At 39.8% G+C, this 23575-nt stretch overlaps 3 protein-coding genes across 9 annotated transcripts in view; 2 read left to right on the top strand and 1 right to left on the bottom strand.

Annotated features, from left to right (window-relative positions):
* The window catches only part of TMEM181 (transmembrane protein 181), a 33818-nt gene extending 27747 nt beyond the window's left edge, over positions 1–6071 (top strand). For both annotated transcript variants that reach the window (XM_059468196.1, XM_059468197.1), the window contains exons 16-17: positions 1271–1337; positions 2231–6071. In XM_059468196.1, the coding sequence (XP_059324179.1) occupies positions 1271–1337; positions 2231–2309 (146 nt within the window). In that variant the 3' untranslated portion in view covers positions 2310–6071. The remainder of the gene's footprint in view (positions 1–1270; positions 1338–2230) is intronic.
* Positions 6072–8924: 2853 nt separating this feature from the next.
* Positions 8925–14042, bottom strand: DYNLT1 (dynein light chain Tctex-type 1). Its single transcript, XM_059468387.1, has 5 exons — positions 13940–14042; positions 11221–11262; positions 9933–10056; positions 9631–9708; positions 8925–9334 (listed from the first exon to the last, which is right to left on the bottom strand). Exons 1-5 carry the CDS (start codon positions 13964–13966, stop codon positions 9264–9266), a joined length of 342 nt encoding a protein of 113 aa, XP_059324370.1. The 5' UTR covers positions 13967–14042; the 3' UTR covers positions 8925–9263.
* A 1809-nt stretch (positions 14043–15851) lies between these two features.
* SYTL3 (synaptotagmin like 3) overlaps positions 15852–23575 on the top strand; it is a 34690-nt gene continuing 26966 nt past the window's right edge. The window contains exons 1-5 of one of the 6 annotated variants that reach the window (XM_059467897.1): positions 15854–16013; positions 16098–16129; positions 16243–16299; positions 20089–20534; positions 21949–22164. In XM_059467897.1, coding sequence (XP_059323880.1) covers positions 20425–20534; positions 21949–22164 — 326 coding nt within the window. In that variant the 5' untranslated portion in view covers positions 15854–16013; positions 16098–16129; positions 16243–16299; positions 20089–20424. Of the gene's footprint in view, positions 16130–16242; positions 16300–16413; positions 16723–19985; positions 20535–21948; positions 22165–23575 lie in introns of those variants that run through there. The other 5 variants (XM_059467893.1, XM_059467898.1, XM_059467892.1 and 2 more) reach the window with 5 other exon arrangements.

The raw sequence follows: 23575 nt of genomic DNA, 5'->3' as shown, positions 1-23575 counted from the left end.
ACAAAAATTAATACATGCATGCTGGCGAACTGGACTGTGAAATCCAAGTGCTGTTGGAAAAGTAGGAGTGAAACTGATCTCTAATACAGGAGAAATTTTGGAGAACTTGCTATGGGGAGGGCTGCACAGGGCCCATGTAAGGAGGGACAAAGGATTGAGTCAGTGGCAATTCTGGTTTTGCATTGTGATATAAAGGATACAGTCTGACTTACATGATGATTATAAAGCATTTCCCTCACCAAAAGATAAAGATCATTAAATAAATATTTTTGCTGAGTATATTCTCTGCTTTAAGCATTCTGTTCAAGGTACAGAACGACAGAAAGAGCCCAGGTTGGAAGAGACCTGGAAAGATGATGTGGCCCAACCTTTCATGGGAAAGGAGGCCTGAGATTGTCTAGCAACCTGTCCAGACGTATTGTGTATGCTGAGAGCATGCAGGGGGAAGGCACTAAATAGTGGAGCTTGTTCTTTCTCTAATTTAGAGTTGAGATGGACAAAACTGTTCCAGAAAATGCTATTTTTCCATCCAGAATGGAAAAAGAACTGACTGGATGCAGATAAAGCACCCAAAGATAAAGCACCCCTTCTGCTGGGTTGCAGAACTATTTGTTTGTGGACAGCAGAAGGTAAAATGCCAGGAAAAAGTTGCTATGGCAAATTGCTAGATCGAATTTTACTTGCATATAACTATGAACTGCAGCTAAGCAGCACAGATTATGCAAGAAATTAAGCTCTTAAGCTAGAGGGACTTGTCATAAATAGCAATTGGAAGGTGTGTGCTTCTTTTCATCTCACCATAAAGCTGCAAGTTGTTCCTTCATCTCTTTCAAGGATAGAGAATAACTGGATAATCACTGACTTGCAGTCAAGGGATTCCAGCTTTGGTCTACTGTATTTTTAGCTTAGAAATTAATCAAGAGGTCTGTGCTTTTTAAATGCATATGAAATTTTGATTAAGAATAATCAATTTATGTGCAGGTTGAAATATGACATCGGAAATTGCACAGGGGAGGAAATGAACAGACAACATAGAGAATATTTATCTAAAAATGAGATAATTATGTTATCTCTTTAACCCTTAAGAGCACTACAATTATGTGGCTGAAGGGTAGTGAATTTAAAGGAGAGAATTCCTGTTTGATGTAGTTTTGTTGAACTGTGGTTGTGACTGCCTTGGAAGTTGTTGTGTCTGTTGCTACAGTGTTGAGTTAGCACTACAGTCATGTTTATTTAACACACTAAATTAACCCTTATTTGTGTTTTTCAGAATCACAGTTGAAAGACAATCCTGCTTTTTCTATGCTGAATGATTCAGATGACGATGTGATTTATGGGTAAGATTAAAAAATACCTGTGGAGAATTACTTCTGGTGTGTTATTTTTGTAATATTCTTTTACATATTAATTAAGTGAAGGGTTTGTTATTGAAGTTTTCTGCCTAAAGAATAGAAGTATAGCCTTTTCTGAAACAGAAATACAATGAGAATGCATGTTTTTTTCTTTTTCTTGGTTTCTAAAAGGGATTGCCATGGCACTGAAACAAACAGGTAAGAAGGTATTATGATGCTGGTAGCTCATGGAGTGAATGCAGTAAGAGCTGTGAAGGGAAAGGGCTTCCTTTTTACATTGGGAAGGACTGCAGGAGTCAGATGGAATTAGCAAAGAGCCATCTCATAGGTAAATGCTCAGGCAAGGAGAGTGGTGCTTTTTAAGTCTCCAGCACTTGCTGAATGAAGAATAATCAAGTCTAGCAAAACTTCCTTGACTTGGATGATTTTATGTGATATGAGAATTACAGTAGCACTTGAGACCCATCCCAATCAGGTGTCCTGTGTTGACACTGAAATACACCCGTGATGTTTTCACCTCTTACCAAAGACGTTGAAGTGGCTGGAACAGTGAGGATGGGACCAACACTGCAGTAACCTGAACAAGTTCATGCTGGGATAGCTTGCCTTTGGTTAGTTAGATGAGTAGTGGTAGTGCCAGCTTGCTTCTTGCTGTTCTGTGTGAAAAATGGCTTTCACTGGAATAACTTTTACTGTGCATCATCCTCTGGAGGAAAATCATGTGCTGTTCATAGCTCCCACAAGGAAGAAAAACAGATACCAGCTTCTTACCCAAGTAACAATTTTATGCCTCAATGTAGTTTAGAACTTTCCTCTTTATTTTCAACTTCCTATCTGAACACCATGTTCAGAAGTTACAACACGTGTCTGTTTCACAGGAGTGACTATGAAGAGATGCCTCTTCAGAATGGCCAAGCTATTAGAGCCAAGTATAAAGAAGAGTCTGACAGTGATTGATTGACTGATTTCAGTGCAGACAGACTTGTGCATCTGGAGTACAGCCAGTTCTGAAGTTTTCCTAGGTGGACAACTTCTTTGGGTTCCTACAGTTTGCTGTCACCTGAACCCCAACTCCCAGGAAGGACATTCTGCTTCTATTTCTGTTTACAAGGATAAAACTGAGAAAACAAATGATGGAAATGGTTGTGGTGAAAACTGAAGAAACCAAAATTTGTATATGTCTTATAAAATGCCTAATAGCAAGATGTCTGTGGACTAAAATCTTCATCTGTTTCTGTTTTAAAGTCTCACAGATTGTATACTGTTTCAAATTGCTTCCTTGCTGCTCGGTTTTGGTTTGCTTGGTTTTTTTGTTGTTGTTGTTTTTCTTTTTTGTTGTTGTTGTTTTTTCTCTTTAGGATGATGTACAGCCTACTGCCATCCATCTGTTGCATTTTGCATTAGCTGTTTTGTATACTGTCCGCCGTGGTATGAAGTGCCTCATTTCCCTTTCAATTTTCTACCTTAGCCTTTTGAGCTGGAGGCAGTGAATTCAGTGTCTTGGGTTTTTTTAATCAGTGCAAGAAGACACAAGTTTTCTATTCTTCCTTCAAATAGGTGATATAGACTTAAGGCCATTTTAAAAATACATTTCAGTAAGTTTACCAGATCTATAAGTAGAAGATAGGGGCAAATAGGCAAGTTGTAGTGAGCTGAGCCAAAATAATCTCAGTGGTGCAAAATTATTTGTATAATTATGTGTTTCATGACATGCTTTACTGCCACAGCAGAAGTGTCTGTGTTGGTTTTTTTAAACAGCCCTTTCCAATGGAATGAATTATTTCAGCCACAACAAATCTCAGAGGGAAGCCAGTACTGGCTTTTTACTGGTCTTCCTGTATGCTGGAGGAGATTGTTACTTGCAGAGAATAGAGTATGAAAGTTTTCTAAGGAATTACAGTTTCAAATTTCCAAACATTTCATTTTTAGAGTTTTTTTTTCCTGAATCAGTTTTCCCTTAAGTTGTATTTCTAGATAGTTACTCTACATGCTAGGAACAGTTGTAGTTGCTCATGTATTGAACGTGCCTCAGAGTCAGCTTGTGAGCATGTTCTGTGCACAGTTCAGCTGCTTTGTCATACCAGTCGCCACCTGTATGATGGGAACTCTTACTAGCACATGTTGTGATTATCTGTATTCCAGTCTGTGCTGGAACAAAGTTGTATGGGAATTAAATATTCCTTGTACAATGCTGCTGCTTCTCTATTTAGAAGTTGGTTTTACACCATTGTTTGGTTCTTTATTTAAGATGTTTGTTTGTAACTACTTTTGTTTTCAGATACTTGAGTTTCTAAAAGTATCTCCTTTTTTCATGTACTCACAATAGAGATTTACTCTTGTAAATTTCTCATGCCCCGCTGCTTTAGAAGATTCCCAAAAGCACTGTTAATCTACTGCATTATGGTGCTGGGTTGCACTAGGGAATTGTGTTCATCATTAAAGCAGTTTAAGCACAATAGTGCAATGAAGTCCTGCTAGACTTGCTGAGTCACACTGGGGAAAAAGGAGATTTGTTCTGCTTTAATGCAACAACTGCTCTAGACCGTGCCCACTGCAGTGACCTTCTGGTGGCTGTTCAGGATCATGAAGGGGAGGCTGCATAAGGCAGCAACTCACTCAGAGAGGACCAAAGGAGCTCCAGCTTCATGTGGTTGTGCCCTTGCTGTCATAGAATAGTTCAGATTAAATCAGTGCTCTGCTAAAGATGTGTCCTGAGACTGTGTGCGTGTGAGAGAGAGAGGGAAAACTATCTAAAATTATATGGAGCTGTGAAATTTTTGGGGAGTACCTGAAATTAAAACCTTTTTGTGCCAGGGATCATTTCTTTGTTGGAAGCCAAAGCACTGCTGTATGGCTAAAGCAAGGAAATTGCTGGGGAGGAAGGGCAGGTTTTTCCCTTTACCTTCTTAGTCGGTATTACTTTAGAAGAACATTTAGGAAAACACTAAAGAAGTAATTCAAGTTAGTGGTGGTTTTCTTTCCAGAAAGTAAAAGGTACCTTCAGCACTTCTTTTAAGCCTGTTTTGAAAGGGTATGGGAGATGCTCTGAATCCTAAAATTGTAGAGTCCATTCTCATTTTTACTGTTTTTGAGATAACTCTCCCTATTTGAATGTGCAGAATCAGACTTGGCAACCAATTTGGCATTGTTTACATAAGCCAAATCCTTTCAAGTTCCATTGGAGTAACAGTGAGTACAGGAAGTAGGTTTTCAAAAACTGATATTTACATGATTCTTATATACTCAGATATTTTTCCTCTGATATTTTTTAATTCTCTCCTAAATTGTTATGAAAGATAAAATTTGACCAATGTGCAAAGTACACCAGTGTTTCTTCTCAGTCTGCACTGGTTGTTACAGTTAACTCAAATAGTGTTATGCCTTGAGATTTCATTAACTAAAAACATATTTTAATCTAACTTGGAGATTATTTTTTTAAGCTGTTTTCAACCCATTTCTCCTGCTGTTTTGTTTCACTTCACTACATCACTATATTCAAAGTAGAAATAGAAAAACTAAGATTGGGAAATGTGTACTTGAAGTATCTCACTATGAAAATAGTAGAAAATAATTTCTGTGATCATTTTTAGAGATTATATTTAAGCAGTGTTTGCCATGCAAAATAGCTTTCTGTTTTGGAAGTGCTACAGTGTTATGGTAGCTTGGTTGAATCATTGTTGCATCAAATTTAATATACAGTAAGATGCCAAAAGCAGTGAAGCAGATGAGGAACTGATTTTGCTAGCAAGACTCCTCTTATTTCCATGATTGGACACCAGACAGTATTTGAAGAATATTCCAATATGGGTTGTAAACAGCTTGGGAGTAGGTGGCATAAATTCACCTTCTGAGTAAAGTATTGAAATCTAAGGGTCAAACAGAAGAACTCTTTTTAAGAAGCTAGCCTGGCTTTCCTTTTATTACTGCTAAAGTAGTTATTTGCATCACTACTGCAGCTGTACAAAACAAGAAATATACACAGGAAGGCCCCACAGCACACAGTGATCCTGGCTCTAAGGGAGACATCATCCATTAATTACTGCAAGACTTCCACCTACACAGTGATTACAAGGGACTTCTAAGAAATCAATAATTGAGTGCAAGCCAGTCATACCAACTACTTTCTGTAGTATTTGCTTTACAAATACAGTTGGTGTTGAAATTGGTGGAAACTTTCCTAGGAGTGGCCAAGAGGCAGCCAGGGCTTAACACCAGTGAGCAACAGCTTGTGCATTGGATCTGTGGTACCAGTACTGGGGAGAACAGTTCCAGCTAGGAAAGACTTCAATCTGTAGTCTTTCTGTGAGCCAAACATTTCATCCATAGTCACCTGATTTCCCCACCCATTTCCTTTTGCTTATGCCAGTAATAACTTCTGCATTACTGTAAAACTTTTTTTAGGAGTTTGTAAATATGTAAAATGAAAATACGGAAAAATTGTATACCAAAATGGTATAAAAATGTGTAAGATAAATGCTCTGTTTAATGAGAAGCTGTAATTAAATGCTGCTTTGAGAAAGTGTGCATGAGGACATGTTAAATATTCTGTGTATCTGTAAGTTGTGCTAATAACAGCAAATTATCCATTTATGTTGTAAAACTTCATGCTAATGTGGAATATGAAGGAAAGCGGAATATTTTACTTCAAGGAAGTTTCTTGGAAGACTTTATGTGCATAATCATTGTTAAATATGTTCATAATAAAGTTTTATATCTTTATATTGTATCCTAGGTTTATTTTCCTTCTACTGAATTTTAGTTTCCTTCTCATAAACTGTTTTCATGCCTTATACATATTTTAAGTTTATATGCATTTTAATGCATATTTAAGCTTGGTTAATTGCATAATGATGGGATCCAAGAAGCTGTGTTATTGCAGATGTTTTGTATTTTTTTTTTGGGGGGGGCAGTTTATTACCTTGTCCAGAGTTGAAGGTGGAAGGACAGGTTGCTAAGTTTTTTTAATACACCAGCCAGGTTACATAAGGGACCGAGCATTTTCAAATGGCTTCACAGTGGCTTTGCAAAGCCTGCTGTGGCCATGCTGGCAGTGAGAATTCTCCTGGTGGATGTTAATAGCAGTCATAAAAAACAGGTTTAGAGAGTGAAGATGCTGATGTCATTCATCAACTTCTTACAGCTCTGTCTTCCAGAAATCTGCTCATAGCACATCACCTGCTGTTTGGGGTAATGCTGTTTGCATTTCTTGTATCAACTCGAGGGGAGACTGAAATCTGTGCTGAACAAAATGGCCACAAACTTCCCTGTGTAAATGGATATGCAGCTTACTCCTGGCTGTAGTATCAGAGAGGGCAGTGCTCTTTTAGCAGCAGCAGTTTATCCTGGAGCCATTTCCTTAGGTTTTAGTTACCACAGGTCAGACTCCTCTGTGGCAGCAACAGTAAAAGGCTTCCCCCTTCCTCCTCCCTCCTCCCCTGCAGACTGGCACTGCCATGCCCCCCATTTCTGTAGCTGTAATCATATGAAGAGCCACGGCAATAAGCAAGTGACTGCAGAGACTGACTGTGTAATTACCTTGAATGCTCCATTCACAGTTTGGGTTTATTTTTTTTAAGGCAAATTAATTACCTAGAGCCAGGACTCTGCCAGCTTATCACCCAAATGCTTTACTTTGGCTGGGAAAAGTGCTTAAAACTAAGGAAATGAAAATTTAAAAATCAGTTACTGCAGAACACCAAAACATGCAATTTTAAAGAAGAGCACTGTTTGAATCATGGGAGTGGAAACCAACACCCAAAAATCCACAGCCTCTAACCCCCTTCCTGTATCCTAGAACTTACATTGGAAGTACTGATTATTGCTCACATTTAAAACCATCTATAAAACTGTATCTGCCTTTCTGTAATGCATCTCCTGTTTTAATGCAACAGGGGTTTCTCCTCCCATGCAGCCTTTACACTGACAGGCATCTCAAACATTTGTTGGGGTTTTTTTGCAGCTCAGCATATGCATGAACCAAAAAGCACCAAAAGCTCAAGGGATTTGCTATTCTTAACATGAACAAAGGACAAGGAACATCTGGATGACCAAGAAGCAAATAAAAACTCAAAGTGCACAAAACTGTTTCTTTTAAGTGTAAAGAAATAGTTCAGTAGGTACTACACTGCCAGCATCATTCTGGCATGATGGAAAGGAGAAAAAGTATCTAAGCATCCAGATGAAAAACGTCCTTAGCAACTCAAGAGAGCAAAGATTTATGCTTTTCATAACAAGTTTCTCTCTGACCCTGATGACTGTTTTAGGCATGTTATTCTATCTGCTTTTAATATTTTCTTTTTACAGGTGTTGTATCATTTCTGACTGAAGACTGGATCTGTACTAAAGCTCTCTTACAGCAATGTAAGGGATGTGCTCCTCAGGCTAAGGTATATACATACACACTGTGTACAGCCTGTAGCACTCACTAGACATATGTGAACAGAATGAAGTGGCTTGTCATGAAGGAGATGCTTTTACAGAGCTGTCAGCAGAATGGAATGTCAGCAGAAATACAGAAGCCTTACAGCTCTATTAGATGTCTCATACACCAAGCTGCTGATACATACGCCTGTTTTGTTCTTCTGACAGCAGATATGGATTGGGAGGAATAGTCAAAACCTTGCCTAGCACAGGGCTTTCCACAGTCTGACTACACTGAGCAGAGTTAGCACAGAGCACATAACACTATGGCAAACAAATCCTCTCCTGCCATTTGAATTTGTAGTATTACATCTCTCCAGACTGTGGAATCACTGCTGTATTAGCAACCATCTCTCTCTTGAACAGCTCTAGCTGAGAGCCAGATTCTGAACTCATTAGACAGGGCTTCCTACAAAGAAGCAAATCACAGATTGCTCAAACTGACTCCAGCCCAGAGATGCTCTCCCACATGGCTCTGTAACTCTTTCAGCTTCATTAGCAGTGAGCTACTGCTTGCAGAAGCAGCACAGCTGTTGGTACAGGTTTTCTGAAGTTCATAGTATGCTCCCATTTCTTTAATTAGCTGACAAAACATTACCCAAGCCTATGCTGAACACTTATTTACTTGTTATTCTTCTGCAACTTTACTCTAGAAGGAAGAAGACTTACTTACATGTCATTTAGTCACATCACCTCAAGGCAGCTTTTTCCCCTTTCAGAAAGGATCACATTTCATCAGCTACCAGAACTCATCACCCTCACTATCAGCAAAATTGACAGGGCCTGTAGCAAGTCAGTTCAAGACCTACTTAACACATGTAACTGACTGCAGAAGTGAATGATTACCCAGGTACAGCTTGCTGAGCACTTCCAGAATGGGAAAAAATTTCTTACCTGTCTTTGTTCAATGAAGGTAGTTCTTGTTCCATGCTCTAAATACCATACAAAAAGATTAAACAGGTCCCAAAAATGCCAAGTTACTTTTTGATAAACATAATCTAATTTTCTTGCAAATTTGTCGTGACTTTGGCAAAATTATGAAAGTGCTTTGCACTGCAGTATTTACCTTGACTATCTTGAAGAGAATTGAAAAAACTGAAACCTTTTCCCCCAATAACAAAAGATCTAAGTTTAAATGAATCACACCAATGGTTATGAATTTCAATAATTTAATGCTAACCAAAAGTACAAAGTTGAAAGTCAGTGTCTCATTTATATTGGTCTAAGAAAAGAAATGTAGAGAAAGTGTTTATACTGCAGCAGATTTCAGTATTAGCACCTTGAAGAGAAGATTTTAAGTGATAAAAAAGTATAGAAAACACTTGTATGGTACTAGGTACAAACATAAAACAGGTAACAGCATGTTTTCAAATTTCTACCTTTGAAGAAAAGTTACTAAAAAAATGCCTTAAAAACAATTTCAGGTATTCACAGTTTGAGTGGAGATGGAATCAAGTGCTGGAATAGAAAAGAGAAGAATGAACAAGGCAATTATAATGCAAGTCCAAAGGCACTGACAATACAGTACATGGTCTTATTCTCCCATCTCACAGTGCAGGTTCCTGCAAATACAAAAATAAGGGTTTCAGAAACAGAAGGAAGTTGAAGTGATTACATGCATGCCCCTATATGCATTTTTATACTTGTTTCCTTTAAGAATCTTAATAACAAACCTTTCACAACAGCTAAGCATTTCATATACAGCCCAGTTACCATCACAGCCAAATGGAAAAAGTACCCAACAGTATGCTATTACTCCAAAACTACACACTTGGGGTGGGGGGGAAGTGTGCTGCCTAGTCTTAAAGAGACTGGCATTAAGCTGCTAGTTGGAAAATCCAAGAGTTGTTTTCCTCACCATCACTGGAGTTGTCCCAGAAGCAAGAGCTTGCTGTATGTAGCCCAGCACCATTCTTTTGCATAATCACACAGGTTACTGTTAGTGAAGTAGAGTAGAGAAGTTTTGATTAATTTCTCACACACATTAATTACATTTAGCTCCATTTTTGCTCAGCTCAGCACACACATACACATACACAAGCAAACATGCATGCTTGTGAGCAGTTTACAGACAAGGCTCTTCCTAAGATCTTCCCCCACCCCTGCCTACATGTGCATGTGACTGTGCCAGCTTTCAGAGAAAAGGGAAGCCGAGCTCACCGATGTACTTGAAGGGCTTCCCCAGCTTTGTGAGCTGGCTCAGGGTTTGTTCCACCACGCTCGTTGTCCACTGGTTCACTTTGCTGTGCTGGTAGGCGTTGCCGCCGATAGCGCCCTCTATGGCCTGCGGGGGACAAGCAGGTGAGGGAGCTGCACCGCTGTCAACTGCCAGGCACACATTGACCCTTCCCAACATGGACCCATATCCACAGAAAAATCACAAATACTGCTGCTCCACACTGGCTCTTGGAAGTGTTTTCAATTATTTAATACATGCAGGTCAGAGTCTGAGCCAGGCATAGGAGAAGTCATCATAGATCCCACACTCTGTTCATTTTGTGATATTTAATATTATTTGTGAAGTCCCACAGCCATAGTTATGAAAAAAACCCTACATTTAAACAGTCCTGAAGAGAATTAAAAAAGGCACAGTTCATTCACACATATTCTTCTATGGAAATTAATTCCAGTTTTAGAGCAGAATCATTTTTGGGAAACAAACCCCCAGACTAAAACAGAAGACCCATATAGTTGCTGGTTACTAACAGAGCATAAGCCTCCAGCCAAATAATCCATTTTACTTATGAGGATAGTTCCCCTTTTAAGATATAAATAAAAGTACACTATACCTACATGTTTTTCATTGGCACATTTTTTCATCACAGAGATTATTTCAAAAATAACCATAAACTGAATTCAGAAGAGACAGGAGTATGTATTAAAGCATGTGTATTCAATTTACAGAGTTTGACCAAAATAGTTATTTCACAACAACAAAAAGACTGCACTAGTCTACAAGAGGAATTTCAAATCCTGCTAGAAATTTTCTAGACAGAAAATTCATGTTTCTTAGCAACAAGAATTGTTCAATCATTCCAAACAAACAATTCACTTTGGAGAAAAGCATCTTGAAAGAACACAGTAACACGCATATGCAGACAGTCTACAAAAAACTCCTCTATTTTACTAAAACATAAAATCTATTTCTACAGTGTTTAACATAAGACATCCCCCTAGAAATTCTAATAGGAGTGCACTGCAACCAGAGAGGAGTGTATGAAATTACTTTAAATGTCTCTTGGATTTGTAACATATATCACAGCTAAAGCTTGGTATCATTTCCACTGAGGTCCATACACTGGTTAAATCCACAGTTACCTGCACTTTGACAGCAACCTATCCAGAAATCTATTATATATCAGTTATCACATTTTACTGAATGCCTTTTAGTACACATCATACAACATATCAAATTTCCACACCAAAAAAGTGAAAATGTTTAAATTACCTCTTTAATGATGCTGCTGACTTCATCAACAAGAAAGGCAGCCTACAAAAGAGAAAGAAGAATTTTATATAATGAGGGGACACATTCTTCTGTTTATGATGTTTGAGCTCTGTTAAGAACATGCACTAGAAGTTTAATTTATCCCTGTCAGATTTCTGGCAAGTCAAAAGATACCAAGTCTGCCTTTATTTGCATATATATGTACTCTAGCTCCTTCAGCCCAGTCAAGTTCTTAGAAAAGTAATGAAAAGTAAGAGATGAACTGATATTGGCTGGCCTTTTGAGTAAAGAAAGCTTTCAAATTTTAACTTGGAGACATTTGAAAATAACAACTATGGCACTTGTGTTCACATCTATTCCCCTTTCTCCAAAGCAGTAATTAATGTCTGCACATCACAGTGGGCTCACAGAGGAACCTCAGCTGGCAGCTAAATGGAACCGACATCTCCAGGGCACCGATGTGGGCAGGATCTCAGTTCAGAGCTGAAGGAAAAACTGTCCTGACAGGCTCAGCCTAGGGTAGGAAAGCTGCTCCTTGGAAACCAAAGGGGAAATGTAGCTCACTGCACCCTCAGCCTTCAGGGAGCAGAGATTAAGCACGTGGAATCAGACAGTGAAGGCCCCAGCATTTGACTGATCTTCAGACTACCACCCATTTACACGTAGGGTTAGTGGTTTGTGTGCTCTTGTTTTATTCCCTCTGCTCCTGCTGCCTCCGTGTCAGGGGGAGAACAAGCAGCCACTCCCAGGGCCAGGGAGCAGTGACTGGGGGGACCCCGTGCTCACAGCCCACCCTGCCACTGCTGGTGTCTCACAGCTCACCTCACAAACCAGCACTAAAGAACAGCACTGAAGCCAAACTGATTGATTCCAGAGGACCCAGTGAGAATGTAAAAATGAACATAATCCATACAACTGTTGACGGATTTTCACTGGGAGGTCAGTCAGCTTCCCCAGCTGACAGAAACAAACAACACTGTAATTCAGGATGCAGTTACACCAGTCTAGCCAGCTTCAATGACACATGATATTCAGAAAGATGAGAGAAGTTGGTCATTCCCCACGACAGAAGGAACAGCACACCCTGGGAGACAAGCTGGGCAACTCCTTTTCTGTACCCATCTAGAAGTACAATTCAACATTTTAAAAAGCTTTTATGTGCTGTGGCAAATTGTTTTTTATTTTCAGCTTCTTGACTTGCATTTAATTTGAACACGCCTCATTTATTTTCATGGTATACTGCATTTTACAGGTGCACCAGTGTATTTAACCAAGTAAGAGCTACAATTATCAAAAAACACTCTCTCCCACAGAGCTTAAGAATATGCATGGCAGACATGCTATGCTGGCAGACATGAAGACTGCTGTCAAGCAAGATGATAAACCACATACAGTTTTCTTCTTCACAAAATCTGCTTAGGAATGCCAGAGTGAGTACAAACATGGTTCACACCAAAGTAAAATTACTTAAATCCAACCCAAGTTCTCAAAGGTATTCTGAAATCTAATTTGTACTGAAACAATAGAGAGATCTGAGAATTCACTTCTAGGGCTGATGTCACTTTTCAACCATCTTCCTTTCTTGGAATGACAAAAATGAACATAAATTTCTGATATCCAGATTTGGGATATATGTGCTGTAACTGGACTATGAAATAACACAACACTACCCGTTTTATAATTATGTCATCTTTTAATAAGAAAATTTTAATAATAAAATATTTCCTTATGTCATCTTTTAATAAGATGACATAAAAAATTTTGTATTAAAAAATGAGGAAAGAATCGGTTACTTTGCAGTTTCCCTGCCCTACCTCCCTGGCACAAAGCAAGCAGCCAATGTTTCCAACACCTTGTTTAAAAAGGGTGCTCCCAAGCAACACATGCAAACTGCAGAGCAGTACTACAGCCTATAATAATTCTGGAGACCTTTTTGAAAATAGCTGTAAGAATTATGTTCAAGTATGTTAATTATATATTGAAAAAAAACCCAGTCTGTGACTGTAACACAGGTCAGGCCCTGGACGAGGCTTTTAGAACAGGACAAGCCTGACACACCTCGCCCCTCTCGCTGCTTCGCTATTGTGTCACACCGCGGCTGTTTGATAGTGCAGCAGCTCAGTGACCCTGTCCCTCAGCTCAGTGACACTGTCCCTCTGCAAAAGCAGCACGGGCTGCTTCCTCCTTAGCGGGGGGACATCGGGGGGTCATTTGGCATGATAATAGATTGAGACCCTTGATTTATCCCACTCGGTATCTTGTGAATGAGCCCCATCAGTGTGCCCGTAACACGCACACGAGAGGTTGGACTCCTGTTTCCGCACAGAAACAGCCTGCTCGAGTTCTGCCCCGGCCCAAACAGCACCGGCCGCCCTCCCAGCACGGCGCTCGGCAGCTCCTGCGGGGCCAGCCCGAGGCCACCACACGCCTCACGCCTTTCCCCCGAGGGACCGCAGCAGCAGGGGTAGAAGCCGGAGTGGAGGAGCCCAGTGAACACCCGGACAGGGACTGCTCCCGGGGGCCGCAGAACAAAGGCCGGGCCCGTCTGCCGCCGGTGCCGGGACACGCGGCTCCACCCTGGGGGAGGGCGACAGGGATGGCGGCGGGGGATGCCGAGGGGTGGGAACCGGGGCGGACGGGCAGCGCCTGAGACCCTCCGCTGGCCCTGAAAGGAGACGCCAGACGGGAAGCTGCGCTCCGCCTGCTCCCCATGCCGTACCTCCTCTGCCGCCTGGAACTCGTCCATCTTCCCGGCAGAACCCCTCACGCCGCCACCGACCCCGGCACCGGCACCGCCCCCGCGCCGCTGCGCCCCTCGCCGGCCGCCGGCCGCACTGCGCCTGCGCACCAGCGCCCGCCGCCGCTGGGCTCTGCCCGGCGCCCGCCAAGATGGCGCCGTTGCCACAGCGACAGCGGCCGGGAGTCGGGCGGGAGATGGCGCTCGGCGGGGCGGCTGTGGTGCTGTCACACGTCCCAGAGCCTGTGGCTGAGAGAGGCAGGGGGCCGCTGTGCTTTTCGTACCGATAGCTTGGCATTCGTGTTCAGCCATCCGAGAGGTCCTTCCCTGGGAAGTCTTTCCCTGAGTGATCCTCATCTGCTCCCCAAGGAGGAAAGGAGGATCTGCTTCTTGTTTCTGGAAACAGCTTATAAAGAAGGCCTAGGTCACAAACTGAAAAAATTAAAAAGTAGAAAAACTCTCGCTGTCTTTTAATTATATTCCCCTCCACCCTGCGCCCAGCCGGAGGGAAATGACAGGGCAGCTGTGGTGGGTATCCGACATTCGACAGGGTCAGCCCACCACAGAAGAATACCTGAATTCTTAGAGTTCTAAGCCGATCACATGATTTTTAGCAGACACAGCAAGAACCAGGAGAATGAAATTAAAGGGCACCCTTCTCACAGTTCCTGGATGTTGTGGGTGTGTGGTGTTTACAGGTTGCCCGAATCAGTGATGCTCCCAGCCCCTGAGTGCTGCTCCGGGCAGTGGGAGAGGCTGGTCAGGCTCAGAGGGGCCTGGATGAACTGCAGAATAGCCTGGATGGAGGAAGAAATAACTTACTGGGGACAAATACAAAGAGCTGTATGGAGGCTGGAATAACCAGCTCTACAAGTGCAGGTTCAACTCACTCAGTAGCTGTTCCATAGACATGTGGAGTAGGGAGGTGTTTAGGTACAATTTATCTCAATTTCTCATATAGTGCTGTTTTAAAAAATATGGGAAAAAATTTTAAAAGAGGACATAGAGCCTGGAAGCAGTATTCCTATTGCCCTCTCTGCAGTAAGGCTGCACAAGGAATACCGTGTCCAGTTTTGGGCATTGTATTTCAAGAAGGTAGAGGGAGTTACAGCTCCTGAGTGTGCTGACTGAGCAGTTTTGATCCTGTCTCCAGTCCTTTGTCAGGCTCTGCCTCCTGTTTTTCCTGAAAAAGGAGACCCTGACCAGCCACTTCACTTTGGGGCTCTGTGGTCCCCCTATAAGCAGCAGCAGCTCCGCTCGCTCCGGAGGGATGCAGTGGGAGTGTGGCTGAGTGCTGAGCACATCCTCAGCCCCATTCCAAGTCTTGTGCTCGCTGCTTCCAAAAAACAGAGACAAAAAGTGAGGACTATGGGAAGAGTGAACAAGTGGTGCTTGTTTGAACAAAAAGCTGTGCTTGTTTATGTTTATACAGCATAAACAACTGTACATTCGGTTATATTCTTAGCATGTATAAAATACTGCAGCAGTTTTCCAGGTCCAGGAGTGAGAGGGAAAAATGCAATGAGTTAAATACGTGGCAATTAAGGCTTTGATTAAATATTAGGGGGAAGCTGGTAGTAGGGCTAATATTCCACAGTCTGGATTTGGGATACAGTTAATCTGTCACTGTGGGTAGTTAGAATCCTCAGGTTGCTTTTGGCGTCTCATTCAATTCAAGTTTTGCCTAAAATTAAGGCTCAAATTACCCAAATATGGTGCATACACGCATAGCTCTATGCCCCACTAACAGCTGCTTTCTCTTCCATGATGCAGTTGAAGAAGGTAATTAAACTTGACATACACAGGTGGAAATGTTTGAAACTATTTAGCTTGATGAGGTTATAAAAAAATGCAGACTCTTCAACTTTGCCATTTGTGTAGAATTGCTGTGCTTTGTTTCATTTTGACTAGAAATCACAACTCTTAAAACACCTGAAACAGTTAAGAAGGGCTTCTGTATCACATGCACAGTTTTATAGAGCCAGGAACAAGAAAGGAGCTTGAGCTCTAAGAATAACTTCTTTTTTTTTTTTTTCTCCAGACTTAGAAATAATTGGTATGTAATTTTGAACTTCATTACTCACACTTGATTCTGTGATAGACTTAAGATGTCCAATCTGAATAATGCTTTGACTTTCAGTTGTTACCTGAGATCAGATTTCCAGTTGTGAGGTAAAATAACTTTCTTCTTCTTGCAGATGCATAAAAACTGACTTCTCTTGAATTTTTATCTATGCTAATTGCTTTATATTATAGACCTAAGAAGAAAACTGTTTTGTTTTCAGGAAAGAACTGCTTATGATACAAATCAAGCTTTCTGTGCAAGTCCTGGAGACATTGAGGTTAGAAGCGTTTTCACATTTACGGTGAAAAAGAAAAATGTATAACTCAAAGCCACTTCTCTTCCTGTGTATAGCTTGAACACTGAGCATATTTTGGTGTATCAGTCAGCTCTTGTAGTCTCTTGTGCCGAGTCTCCTTTTACTATTAGAAAAACAAATATCTTTGCTTGTTGCTGGTAACAAAACCAGAGATCTGGCAAAAGCTGTTGTAACACTGGAGCTCTTTGTTGAGTGCATTTGCTTTCAGCTGTTTTGGGGTGCTCCTCTGAACACCCATCAGTGGTTTCGGTGCACAGAGGAAGGAAAGGGGGTGGAGAACAGCCCCCAGTTTTCTTAAGGAGAGATAATTAAATAGTAAGACTGCTTCTCATCTTTTAAAAGAAGTTTACTTCCTGGTGTCTCTCTTTGATGGTTGCTGAAGAGGTAAGGACATCATTTTACTCTGTTCTGTATGACATAGCAGAGGGGGATGCATTTTTGTTTACTGGCATGGTTTTTTTTTTTCAAATTGGAGAAGGTTTAATGGAAAAACCACACCTGCAATGTAGTTGTTTGTGTTGGGTTTAATTATTTGGTTTTATTTTTACTCTGAATTCTGGGATGGGAAGTTATTAATATTAGAGTCTTAATTTTGGTAAAACATTATCAAGGACTTAATAATTTTCATGTGTATATGTAGGCATGTAAAAACTAAATTGTTGCAGCTAGGTAGTACCAAATAACACTTGTAATTTTCTTAACTAAGAATGAATTTATGTGATTGGTCTCAGCAGACTAGAAAATGGCCACAAATTGCAGTAGCTTTTGGGACTAGTTTTACTCTAAACCTTCTTAATCTGTTCCTCACTACTGATGTGTTACAGTCATCTTCTGGGTTAATGGATAAAATTATCCCATTATCTTAAGTAAATGAAGACTATGACTTTAGAAGATATGTTAATTTATAATTATTTAATTGCCATTGTTTTGTTGAAGCTTAAGGATCTGAAAGGAGATCAAGTAATACATTACTTGTAAAATTACTTTGAGGAAAATCTTGCTAAGCCAGTCATTTTTCAGTTTAAAATCTTAGGAAAGAAGCTGTTTTTGCAAACCTAATCTAGTGTAAGGTATGCTTTTTCCTTGATCTTCAGTGACAGAACTACATGCTATTTTATCCTGATAGGAAAAAACATGTTTTTTTGAGGTTGTACTCTGTGCACGCATGAATTTCTCTCGAAAAGGGTAGCCCCATTCGTCATCCCTTATCCCTTACAATGGCTTTGGGATTTGTTATGATATTTTCAAGAAGTTACTGATCCATCTGCAAGGTGCCTGCCCCTGCATTCATTTAAATACAAAATGTAATGATAAATAATGATAAATATATAATTTAAGAAGTGTTTCAACAGAATCTTTTTGTGAACATTGTGCTGAGAAGGAAGAAGTGTTGTGGTATTTACTAAAGAGGCTGCTGCTACTTTTGGTTTTATATAGGAGATGGTCAGCTTTGAGGTTAGCTGACTGTGCAAAGCAGCTAGCTAGCTGGATTCAATGGGTGAACTTGAAAGGAGGGCGTCCCTGAAGGTTTATGAGGTTTTTCCTGTCAAAGAGGGTCATTACTGAAAACACATTATTACTGCCAAAAAACTGCTCTAGTGCAGACAGCTTTGGTGTAAGAGAAGTTCTTATTTCGCAATGGTAGAGAACTTTTCAGTCCAGTTTGAACACCTCTGTGAAATAATTACAAGTTCAAGTTTGTTGTGGGGCCAAGGATTAGCTCTCATTTTGGGGGTTGTAATACTTTTAATACTTTTATAATACTTTATTTATTCTTAAAGCTACCTCATCATTCAGCTAGATTTTTTTAAAGAATTTGAAGGAGACATCAGATAGCAACTCTTTCTGTGCTTGCTTAACTGCAGGTGTTGCTCTTTGTAACTATTTTACTGTGGCACATTCTTAATAGCTCTATAAGACATTAATGTGTTTTCTGTAAGATCACCAGAGCAGAGTTTTATTGGATCCACTTAGTATTCTGTCATGCAGTTAATTGCTGCTTTACTGGGATTTTCTGGTGGTGTTCTGGATACGCCCAAAATCTTACAAGTTTATGGCAAATGTAGCTTTCCCTGTAATGGATGTTTTGGTGCCCTGTGTAGCGCAGAGACACCAGAGTTTGTACTGACTCCTCTTTAGGTTATGCTGACTTAAATGGAGTTGATGGTTTTAAACATGCTCATTAATCTCAGGAGGTATTCATAAGGTAAACGATGAAAGCAAGTGAAGGATGCAGGGGCCTTTGAAAATGACCTATATTGTGTAAAAAAAAAAATTGCTCAGCCTTTTTATGTTTCAAATGAGTAATTTCCTGTGAAATTGCAGTTGGTAAGGAAATAAAACATGACTATGCCTATCTCTGTCTCTCTTGTTTCCACAGGAAACCAATCTTTCTTTTTTTCTTGAACAAAAGCTTCTGTGAAATGGTTTATCCTTTTGGTGTCTGTTGAAGGGTTTCATGAAAAAATCCTCATAGACAAATGGAATGCAGCCTGTTTATGTAGCCATGTTTTCACCCTCTGCTTTTTCTAGGGGAAAATTAAGTAACTTAATTGGGGCAAGCTGCATGTAAATTCCCTGCACTGACAAAAATGCATTCTCACTATATAGCTGAAGTTTTAGTGGGTTCTTTTGGTTGCTTAGCTGTTTGTTTTAAATTTAAACCTTAGTATTTGAAAATAATGATCCAGCAATGCAGAAGTTGGTCAGATTCTCAGCTGAGGTCCATCAGTGAAGCATCAGTAACTGCTTTGGGAAAACTTTGCCCTTCTGTCCCAGTGTCTACACCTGCCTAGAACTTGACCTTGTGTATATACTTCAGATAAAGTCTGAAACAAACCAGTTTTCATATACCCATCTTTATTATTGGTGTACCATAAGTGGACTTGCTTTACATTTCTAGTAATATGCACTAAATCTTAGACAGTAATATCTAAAATGAATATGGTGTGTAAGCTGGTTTAGGTTGAATAATTGTGTTCTTTCTTGACTCTGCTGCAAAGTATATTAAAATTACTTTGTATTTTAGTGGAGTTTTGCAAAAGTGAAGGTCACTGTATGCAAACTACAGTTTTGATTCTGTTTCAACTTTATACTTGCATATATTTGCACTTTATCAATTTGGGACCAAAATCATTAGTACACTGAGCTGGAAATAGTATATATCTTAACATTTTAGTCTCTCTGTGTATTAGCAAAGATAATAGCATTATTTGGTATCAAACTGTTTCTCTGGACTTAACAGACACAGGTAATTGATGGAAGTGACTTAGAGGTCTTTTTTCCTCTTAGTCTTGTGATGTCTTTTCAACAAAATGAGATTATAAAAGGACATTTTTTTCTCAAAATTTTTGTCTCAGGCAGTATGACAGTCATGAGACCTGTAGGCCTGTATTCAAAACTAACTTAAGCTTTTTTATTGATTGTTTTATGTTGACTGTACAAAAATATGGAGGTATATGGTGCCTGAGTGCTATGGACAATATGGTGAGCCTCTCTGAAGAACAGAACTATCTTAAAACCTCTCCTGTGTCTGAATTACTGCATGAAAGGTTTGAGTATAATAAAATGTGTCCTTCACATTTTTTGAAGTGTCTTGAAGTGGTGAGAAGAGATAATGTTTGGTTTTTTGGTTTTTTTCCCCTTAGGCCCAGAAACTCCAAACCTAGAAGAGCAAATAAAGAAACCCAAACCATTTCTGCCACTCCTTTACACTATCTCTTGACAAATTGTCCCTCTATCTGTTGCCAGTTCAAGCCCTATCTGGAGCATTGCTGCAAGCACTCATCTTTTTTGGAACTGCTTTCAGTGGAAAAAAGAAAAGAAAAGGAAGTTAAGGGACATATGAGAAAGTCAAGACTGCTGTGTCCTTGATAACTGTTCATATTCCCTGTGCAGCAGAGACACTTAAATGATGATCCATGTGAAGACAGACAAAGTTATTTTTCTTTTCAGGGGTATGACACAGTGAAACTCATCAAGTAGGAGTACAGGCATTTAGGAAACACCCAGACCAGCACTCTGGATGTAGTGGAGCCCATAAAACAGGAGTTTATGAAACAAGTGAAATAGTGAAATTTGGCAAAAATGGCGTGTGAATTTAATCTGAACTTCCTTAAGGAATTAGAACGAGAGGCTGTTCTGGAAGTCCTATACCGTGACCAGATGGTGAGGAAAATGGAGGAGGAAAGAATAAGGTAATGCTGTTCCCCTATTCCTGTTTTCTGTTGTTTTTTGTGTTTTTTTCCTTTTAAATTATTCTTATTCCACTTGTTGTCCTAAATGTACTCCTCTTATAGCTTCTTGTTAGCTAATGCCTTTTTATTCTCTGGAAAAATCTAAGGTTATCCAGAGCCTCTTGTTTTTGCCATTCTATTGACTCTACATTAAAGATCAGCAAATCCTGTTCACTGAATAATGTACTTGGTGAATTTTACTTCCAGCTTTCATAGAAAGTTCAGTTGCTGGCTGCATTTTTTCTGTGAAGGCTTTATGGCATTCTCATCACGTTCCTATGTATGCATATGTGTAGTTTTGGTAACATGGAACATGTTCAGATCTTAGGCTGGCTTGTTTAGCTTAGATTGTGCCAAGACTGGAGTTTAGAATCATTGGATACCTGCTCATTGTGCTGAATCCATCACTGCTCCTCCTCACACACAACAGGCAGTGAGCACACCACTCTGCCTTGGAGGATGGTGCTTGTGTCAATAGGTGTCATTGGTTAGGAAAGGATTTTATTTACTAATTTCACACTCTGCCAGTATCTCAGCGGGTGAGGATAAAGGATAATTTTCCAGCACTTTATTTGTTTTATGTCTTGGCCAGGACCAGGATTTCCTAGTACCTTGTATCCTGCTTTGTGATATTGCATCCCCCTGTAAAACTAGGTATTGGTGTGGGTAAGATATACATTTTTAGTCCCTTAAATGTGGAAATTTAAATTTTGCTTACACTAAACATTTATATAAGGATAATGGGACATATTAAGCATAAAACAATATTAAAACAATAGTAATTATGTGAAGGGCTATATAGAAAGTCTGAATTGGTTAGAAAATCCTTTTCAACTACTGATGATGTTACTATCAATTAAAAACATAGATCTTGATAATTGGTACATGCAATGGAAGCAAAGTTAATGACAAGGAAAGGTTTTGATACTTTAGGCTGTGTGCTGTTTTGGTTTGGTTTTTTAGCTTTCAGATGATGCATTTGTTATGATTATTTTTTTCTCAGTAGAATATTTAATTCTTGGATAAATATGGTTTTAAAAAAATAAATGGAGGGGGGCACCATCTAGTCTCAGTTTTTGGAGGTAAATGCATAATCACTTGCATAAAATTATTTCAGAGTGGAAAATGGCCCTGGAATGAACAAAACCCCATTTATACTAAACTGTTTCTCTGTTAGTATGCACAGTTCTGATCACACTGCAGAAGTGCTATGTGTGCAGCTTTTCAAACAGTGCTCAAAAGAGGTCACACTGGAGGGCATATCTCCCACTAGAAATGGTACTGCACAACCAGGGTATTGCTAACTTGTGCTTTCCATGAGGATTTTGTCCTCTGTAATTTTTTCTTTTTTTTTCCTTTTTACCGGTGGAATTAGGAAAATGAAGCAGCAGCTGCAGCAGCTTCGGTGGAAGGGGGCAAAGAGCACAAGGCATGAGTACCAGGAGAGGTGTTGTGCTCGCTGCCAGAAGTCTCTGGGGCTGCTGGTGAACAGAGGCGCCGTGTGCAATGGCTGCAGCCACCGCGTGTGCTCCGAGTGCCGCGTCTGCCTGAACCCCTGCCTCTGGAAATGCACCATTTGCTATGCTTATGGGTGAGCAATTCTGCCTGCCTGCAGAGCCACTGGTGGAGTGAAAATGTTGGCTGAGGTCCTGGTGGTGATGAAATGGATGGAAATTTTGGGTTGTTCTTCACATAGCTGATGTTTCCCTTCCCGTGTTTAGCAAAATGGAGCCTCAGGGTAGGCCAGTGGTACTGTGAGTGTGACAAAGATGATAATAACAAAGCATAGAAACAGTCATGAATCTGAGCCACTGAGAGAGCTCCTTGTTAAGAAAGCAAAATCTCTAAATACAGGAGCTAAAGTGATATCCACAAGTGGGCAAGGCGACAAAACCTCTGGGTCTGCCATTTCACCTCACCTTATTCTGTGTCAAAACAAACTATAGGTAGGATGCTTTTGGTTCTGTCACTTGATTTGAAAGCCTTTTAGGTATTTTAATGACATCTTTGTAAGTAGCAATGCAGACAATTAAAAAAAGAATCAGCACCCATAAAGACTGTACAATTAATTTTCATCCCTAACCAGCTCAGTATTGAACCAGTGCATCCTCACAACCTGCTGAAGGTGCTGTGCTTTGATGTAGTATAGCAAATTTCTTGACAATTTCCTGATCATTTTCTGCCTCTTACCACTGGAGCAAGAAATCTGATTGACAAATAATTTGAAGTCATGCTTTATAAAATTTCAAAAGGCAAAACCAATTAGTAACGTTACTATGGTTTATTCAAGTATGGTCAGAAATACAAATTTTTTTACTTTGAATTAGTTGGTTTTTTTTCTTTTACTACACCACATTTTTGTATTTCAGGATTCAGGAAACAATCTATCTTTTACTTTATTGATACTTTTTTTTTAATATCACAATATTCCCCTAGTCCATTCTATTAAATGCAATCTTTAAAATGGTTTAGAGATATTTTCCCATTTGATGATACGTAGGTGAAGAATGATAGTTGGTAAAATTGTTCAAAAGCTCTGCAGGATGATAAATATCCCTGTAGAAAAGGGTGAGGGTTTGGATGAAAATTTACTTTATGCCAACACAAGATGAATCCACCACTCCACTCCCTCTGCATGTGCCAAAAGGAGATTAAAATAGAGGCAAATACTAGGCAAAGTATTGCTCTCAGTCAAACAAATGTGTACTAGTTTGAAGTATTTTTTTATAGTTTGGAAGAGAGTTGTAAACTATCGCAAACAAGGTATTCTCTGAATCTTCAGCTTATTTTGCAATTAATATGCAAAATAGGGAGTTCAGATATATTTATACTTGATACAAAATATTTACTAGATTTTGATTTGTGTGTTTTGATGTGTTTCAAGCTATGTGCACTAAACTGAAAATTCAAAAGTTAACTTTCCATATGCTTGTCTAGATAACCCTCCCCACCTCCTCTTGCTTTAAATTAGTTTCTAGTTATTTGGTGGCTACTGTGGAAAT

The sequence above is a fragment of the Ammospiza nelsoni genome, chromosome 3, assembly GCF_027579445.1.
Source record: "Ammospiza nelsoni isolate bAmmNel1 chromosome 3, bAmmNel1.pri, whole genome shotgun sequence".
Taxonomy (NCBI): Eukaryota; Metazoa; Chordata; class Aves; order Passeriformes; family Passerellidae; genus Ammospiza; species Ammospiza nelsoni.
Note: the sequence above shows the minus strand (reverse complement) of the source record. Positions and strands in the feature narration are given on the sequence as shown.

What these genes read in the sequence shown, in the direction of transcription:
- DYNLT1 (XM_059468387.1), bottom strand. Translation starts at nt 13,966, where the DNA reads ATGGACGAGTTCCAGGCGGCAGAGGAG. An exon ending in GAAGCCCTTCAAGTACATCG is followed by an intron (nt 9,709 to 9,932) that starts GTGAGCTCGGCT and finishes CTTCACTAACAG; the next exon opens with TAACCTGTGTGATTATGCAA. An exon ending in CTGGGACAACTCCAGTGATG is followed by an intron (nt 9,335 to 9,630) that starts GTGAGGAAAACA and finishes TTGTATTTGCAG; the next exon opens with GAACCTGCACTGTGAGATGG.